Genomic DNA, 7287 nt, shown 5'->3' on the forward strand with positions numbered 1-7287 from the left:
TGAGGGATCTCTAGATTGGCCTCGGAGAATCTTTGCACGTAGTCTCGCAGGCTCTCGTGCTCCAGTTGGATCACGATGAATAAGTATGACGCTGTTTTAGGATATCTCTTGTTAATTGCGAAGGGGTGCAAAAAGCGTCGAAATAGTTGCTCAAAACTCTCTATCATTCTGCTGGGGAGCTGATTAAACCAAGGCATGGCTTTTTCCAGCCAAGGTCATCCGAAAAATCTTATAGTATGCAGCATTGCTAATGTCTAACAAATCTATTTTTGCTAGAAATCAATCTAAATGATCTTGCGGGTCCTCCGTGCCATCATGCTCTCTAATGTTTGGAATCTAAATTCCAGGTTGGATATCTTTTGCTAGGATGTGAGTTGCAAAGGGACTGCACATGGGAAGGGCCACGGCTAGGTGGAATGCTTGAACATTCTTTGTCCTTTTTATGTTAGCTTGTTTTGCCGTAGTTTGATCTCTCCTTTGAGGTATGTGTTCTTCTAGTGGTGCTTCCTTAGGAGGTGGTGGAGGCAGTTCGTCTTCCGGTAGGGAAAGCCTGCTCTCCACTTCTTCTTCTAGTTGGCTGTCTTCTTGTTGGTCTATAGGCCCCTACTCCTTTTTCCCTGAGCCCAGGTCCACTCCAAGACCTCTACGAGGGTGACGAGGGGGTCACGTCGGCGCTGCATGCCCGACGATGTACTGTGCAATTGCCTTTGATGCAGCTTGTGCTGAACGTCTTCAATCATCTGTCGAAGAGCTTCACGCATGAGCTAGAGCATAGGAGGAAGGGGAGCTTGCTCCTGCTCCTCCTGCTCTCCAGGTCTTCTATTGACTTCACCCCTCCTGGGGCAATGGTTGCTGAACTTCCTCCTGGGGTGCATGCTCGGAGATCCCTTCAAGTTCTCCTATGCCCCCATTGCCATATCGTGCTCTCGATCTAATGTTCATCTTCAAACATTAAACCGCGGTGTCCCACAGACAACGCCAAGTCGATGTTGTCAAGAAGCGAGGTCGACTAGATTTTTATTATTGGGATGCAATTCAACACACTTGGCACTAGAACTCTTACAAAAAAATGCTCCCCTTTTTCTCAAATGAGGAGAGGTATTTATACTACTTCAAGAATTGACACTATTTAGTGCAGTTAAAGGTAAAATACTGTTTCGTCCTTTACCTACCCCTTTTACATGGCTAGAATTCGTTTGTCAAGGGCATCTTTTTTTTAAGAATTTGCTAAATTCATAACGGTTTTTACAAGTTTGACCTTAGATCTTCCTTTTGAGGCGATGCCTTTATTTCCTTATTGGAACGATCTTTTTCCTTTTATATCTTCTCCATCACTAATATTTATATGAAGTTTATTAATTCATATATAAAAATATGTATATATATTATTTATACTTACATATAATACTTAAAAATAAAACTTTATACATTAAAAAAATGTTATAAAATAGTTTGTAATGTTTACATTTATCTACATAACATACATTTTGAAAGTTTTAACCCCTTGTGATATTGCAAATGAGCAAATTATTCCCTCATGAAAAAATAAATAGCAATTTATCTTCCTATATTTTTTAAAGTACAACAATTTACCACCTCCGATAATTTTTAAAATGAAGCAATTTACCTCCCTATATAAGGAGGTAAAATGTTTCATTTTAAAATGTGTAGGGGGTAAATTGCTATATTTTTTTCATAAGGGGTAATGCGGTCATTTTCAATATCACAGGGGATAAATTGATGTTCACCCAATCATAAAAGAACTTTAATTTTTTCATAATATTATTATGTCATAATTTATAAAGTGATGATACCATTACTGGGTCTCAAGTCTGGAACGAGTTAGATCTAAAATTAAGAAATTCTTGAAGGTTCAAATTAGAGTTGAGAGAATTCATAATTCCCTTTTTTCCAAGGTATCCCATGAAGAAAGTAAAGTAAAAAAAGGGGTGTGTCATTTTTTCTTCTCTTTCAACTTTTGAATATGTCAATTCCCCTACTCTTCTTACTTTTAATTTATCTCAAGTTATCAAAGCCTTTCTTACTTGTGTGTGTGTGTGTGTGTGTGTGTGTGTGTTGGGGTGGGGGTGGGGGGGGGGGGGGGAGGGGGAGCCTCTCAAAGAATATTTGTCCTCATACTTCCCGAGGCTTACACGTCCCTTTATTTCTTTTTTTCTGTCTCTCCTTGATTTGAAAACATACTGCGTCAAACACGCCAAACGCAGCCAGCGAAGCATTTGTGCATTGCCTACTTAATAAATCTGATAGCGCAGGACAAATAGCCGCTTTGGGTCACCGCTTCGCCTCCGGGACAGACAGTTTAGCTTGAGCTGCCTGCATTGCCGGAAAAAATGGTGGATCTTACACTTCTGGGCTTCGTTTTAGCTGCTCTGTCCGGGTTTCTTGGTTTATATTGTTTTGGGTTGTTGAGGAAAAGTCAGAGGAGTTGTTCGGTGGAGGAGGGGGATGGCTTCGCCTCCACCACCACCACCGCCATTGGCGAAGAAGAGTGTGGATCGAGGGACGCTGGGTGTGATGTCATCATTGTGGGTGCTGGAGTCGCCGGAGCCGCACTTGCGTACACTCTTGGAAAGGTGATGCTTTTTTTGTGTTTTTTTTTTCCTTTCTGGTCGTAATTTTCGCCAACTTTTTACTATTCGATGAAGACTTCTTGATGTTTTGTTGGTTGGTTTTTGTGTTCTTGATTTTTCTTTGCATGTGTGAATTGGGTTGCCATATCACTCTAAGAACATTATGCAAAACAATACTGAATGACTAGGAATTTTTCCTCTCTTTTGTTTTGCTTTCATTGTCCTGCCTGATATCCTGATCTTGGTGACTTGTTCTGATTGAAATTATTTGGCTCCAGGATGGTCGACGAATTCGTGTAATTGAAAGGGATTTGGCAGAGCCCGACAGAATTGTTGGAGAACTCCTACAACCAGGTGGCTATCTCAAGCTGATTGAGTTAGGACTGGAAGGTAACATTTGGCAGTTCTTGAGCTCGCCATTGACGTTTGATTTATTATAAGAATCAGCATCATTTCCCTTTGGAGGTTGTAGTTCTTGAAGATTTGATGCTTTTGGTCCAGATTGTGTGGAGGAAATTGATGCTCAGAGGGTGTTTGGGTATGCTCTATTCAAGGATGGAAAATCGACTCGACTTTCTTATCCTTTGGAAAAATTCCACTCTGATGTGGCTGGGAGGAGCTTCCACAATGGGCGCTTCATACAGCGGATGCGTGAGAAAGCTACATCGCTTCCAAAGTATGTTGCCCTTTTCTTTTATAGTGTTCGTGGCGATGTTCTTTGATGTGGTATATGAAGTGTTTCATTGTTTCCATGCTTTCCTCTTATATCCACTGTGGTAGTTGGGGGAGTTATGTAGGATGAGGGTTGGGAAAGGATTGTCCAAAGGCCTACGCTGGCCATGCTTGCAGTGCATCGTAGTGCATCAGAAGACCTTATGTTGTTACTATTATATTTTATCATGCCCATTTTAGTTTATAGCGACTCCTTTGTTTCTCTTTCTTTGATAGTGTTCGACTGGAGCAAGGAACTGTAACATCTCTGCTTGAAGAAAAGGGGACCATAAGAGGGGTACAATACAAAACTAAGTCTAGTGAAGAGTTGAAAGCTTATGCACCTTTAACCATTGTGTGTGATGGATGTTTTTCTAACTTGAGGCGATCTCTTTGCAGCCCAAAGGTAACGATTACAGGAAGGTTTTGTTTTTTTGTTAGATGGTTTCTTGTAGCTAGACAAGTTGCTGTCACTTTTATTATTATTGCATACAGATAGCCCTTATTGTTATCTTCATTTGGATTGCTTTATACTATGTCCACCACTTTTAGGTGGTTGGCAGCTTATTGCGTCCTTCTTCCTTTGTCCCTGCTCTGTTAATATGACTTCATATTCTGCTCTATAGGTAGATGTACCGTCTTGTTTTGTTGGTTTGGTCCTCGAGAACTGCCAACTTCCTTTTGCAAACCACGGGCATGTGATCTTGGCAGATCCATCACCTATCCTGTTTTACCCTATCAGCCAAACTGAGGTCCGGTGTCTGGTTGATGTTCCTGGTCAGAAGGTGCCTTCTATATCAAATGGAGAAATGGCCAAATATTTGAAGACTGTTGTTGCTCCCCAGGTAATGTTGATATAGCACTTTGTTACATTTTTGTTCTATATCTATTCCAACATGTTTCTAAAAGTAATCAGATAACCTTCAACAGCATTGGTACAGTTACTAATTTATACCATCAATCTTGAAACCAAAATCTCTCAAAGTATTTAACGTTTAAATACCATCCCATTCCATATGAACATGTGGCGATTTATTAATTAGATGGGATGTTAAATATAAGTTCATTCCATGGCTAAATGTCTCACCTGATTGTTTCAGGTCCCTCCTGAACTGCATGATGCTTTCCTCTCTGCTATCGAGAGAGGAAACATTAGGACGATGCCGAACAGGAGCATGCCGGCTGTTCCTCATCCGACTCCAGGGGCTTTGCTTATGGGAGACGCATTCAACATGCGCCACCCGTTGACTGGTGGAGGCATGACTGTAGCATTGTCTGACATAGTTGTACTGCGCAATCTCCTTAGGCCTCTGCACGACCTCAACGATGCACCTACACTTTGCAAATATCTAGAATCTTTCTATACTTTGCGGAAGGTGAGTCAAATTTAACTGCAGAATGCCTTTATTACTGTCTCGTGACAGTGGACTTTTAAGACTGTTATCATGATGATAGTTTTTTACCCAAGTAAAAATCTGCCTCTACATCGGAATATGCTTATGAACAATAAAACAGTTGTCTCACTTCAAACGTCTAAATCTGCAGCCTGTGGCATCGACTATCAACACGTTGGCGGGTGCCCTATACAAGGTATTTAGTGCTTCACCTGATCAAGCACGGAACGAGATGCGTCAGGCATGCTTCGACTACTTGAGCCTTGGAGGTGTATTCTCGAATGGGCCGGTGTCTTTGCTTTCGGGCTTGAACCCTCGGCCACTAAGCTTGGTTTGCCATTTCTTTGCCGTGGCAATATATGGTGTTGGCCGATTGCTGTTGCCCTTCCCCTCACCCAAACGAATGTGGATTGGGGCCAAATTAATATCAGTGAGTACATGTTTCTAACCTTAAGAGGTTGTTTGGCTAAGTTCATTCATACATATTTTCAAGATGTTAGAGCATATAAGATGTTATATCTAAAACATAAAGCTTTTGAAGTGTTTGGATAAAAAAAGTAAAATCATGAAACTTGTAAAACGTTGTTAATGCCGGTTCAATATTTAATATCATAAAAATCAAGGAATACAACGAGATCTTAAAATAAGTAACGAACTCCTTACTTTTCCTACAAAAGGTTTACTTGCTCATCCGAAACACTTCCAACTCCTAAACATCTTATAAAAAGACGTTTAAAGAGCTTATAAGCTCGGCAAAACGCTCTCTAAATCAGGTCTTTTATCTCAGTTTTTCTGACTTTTTCATCTATAACGAGTCTGTTATGGATGCAGAGCGCTTCAGGGATAATCTTGCCTATCATAAAGGCAGAAGGAGTGAGGCAAATGTTCTTTCCGGCAACAGTTCCTGCTTACTACCGAGCTCCTCCGGCTCAGTGAGGGCTGCTTAAGCAAAGACAGAGCAGAACTCCAGATCACATAAAATGCACTTTGTACAAAACTCTGCAGTCTGATGTGCAAATTCAGGTGGGGAGATTGGGCTCTTTTTCGTCAAAGATGTCAAATTGTTGCATATTATTTGCACATAGGGTCATATTCGTCGCACCTTTTTATGTACTTCCTATCTTAGTAAACTTTTGTTCCCTTTTTCATAGTTCTTGGACTTGTATGTACATATACTCCCCAGCCCTGCTGGCGCTGTTCTCAAATAACATTTGGCTATTTTAGAGTTTTCAGATTAACAATCATAGTGTTTGGTTTTGTTTTTGGCCCATCTCGGCATGGATAATGTTTGCCTTGATTTGTTTTGAAAGTTTTGGTGATATTTGAGATGTTTTGAAACAGTGCCTCATTTGTTTTTTGTCAAAATAAGTCTATATTAATTATAGGCTCTACAACTAAAAAAAGCATATATATATTCATACGTATATATAAATATATATAAAAGAAACATGATTTGATAACGAATAATATTTTTTATCTCTTATTAAACAACATAAAAAATAACATACTTATTTTATATTATTTTTAAAAATAAATTTAAAAATACACACTATCTCTAATACATATTTATTTATTTTTATTTTTTTCTCTCTATTTTCACAGAACTCACCAAAATAAGTTACAAAGAAAATCGAACATATTGAATGTATTTTGGGTGAAAACATTAAGAGATTGGTCATTTGGCAATGTTACTTTTATAGAAACTTACTTTGGAGTTGTTTCAGATGAGTCTTGAAAATGTGTGGAAAAATGGGTTTGAGTTGTGAAAATTTTGAAATGTGTACTGGCAAGTGACGAGTATTTGATACTATTTTTTTTGGGAGATTTGAATATTTTTAAGAGTCGATAATATTTTTAGTATTTCTAGTAGAAACTATGTGAGTGATACGGAATGTTTATTAGTTCGATAAAATAATTATATTATTTAAAATTTAATTTAAGTACCTTGATAAAATAATTATATTATTTAAACTTTAATTTAAGTAAAAATATAAGGGATGTCATAAGTTAATAAATATTATTTTGAAAGTTAATAAGTACTTTATAAATAAAAAGAGCTTATTCATTATGCTTAACGATTTAAATTTTTTGAAATTATTATAAAAGTTTTTTATTCAATGAAATATTCAAAAAATAAAGAACAATATAATTAAATAAATTGCTATGCAAATATATGTTTCTATTATTAATTTGTTTATTTGATTTTGTGTTGGGTCGAGAAATTTTCTTCATTGGTTTGATCATGAATTTCTTGAGTTTGCCTAATGAAATTATTAATTTCCGCATCATTTCTTGGGCTTTTAATTTCAATGTCATCCAATCCTTATTCGGCTTCTCAAGATACATCACATTTGTTATCAATTTGATGCATTGACTGTATTAACTTTTCTTGGAATTTCAAATTAATCAAGCTTAAGTGAGTTAATTAAAATTTTATTTATGATCAATGTTTCAAAACTTGGATCATTTATCCACTTGAAAATTGACTGGTTCAAGGATCATTGATTCAATTGTTGGATGAAGTCAAACCTATAACGTCATAACGATGTTATAATAAAAATTTATATATATATATATATATACTATATTAA

At 37.5% G+C, this 7287-nt stretch overlaps 1 protein-coding gene across 1 annotated transcript; it reads left to right on the forward strand.

Annotated features, from left to right (window-relative positions):
* The first annotated feature begins 2129 nt into the window (after window positions 1-2129).
* Window positions 2130-5937, forward strand: LOC105162196 (squalene monooxygenase SE1). Its single transcript, XM_011080168.3, has 8 exons — window positions 2130-2594; window positions 2870-2981; window positions 3093-3267; window positions 3540-3708; window positions 3929-4147; window positions 4403-4678; window positions 4848-5126; window positions 5528-5937. The coding sequence occupies exons 1-8, from the start codon at window positions 2352-2354 to the stop codon at window positions 5630-5632; spliced, it is 1578 nt and encodes a 525-aa protein (XP_011078470.1). The 5' UTR covers window positions 2130-2351; the 3' UTR covers window positions 5633-5937.
* Window positions 5938-7287: the final 1350 nt, after the last annotated feature.

This window comes from Sesamum indicum, linkage group LG7, assembly GCF_026168435.1.
Source record: "Sesamum indicum cultivar Baizhima isolate 11 linkage group LG7, ASM2616843v1, whole genome shotgun sequence".
In the NCBI taxonomy this organism is placed as follows: Eukaryota; Viridiplantae; Streptophyta; class Magnoliopsida; order Lamiales; family Pedaliaceae; genus Sesamum; species Sesamum indicum.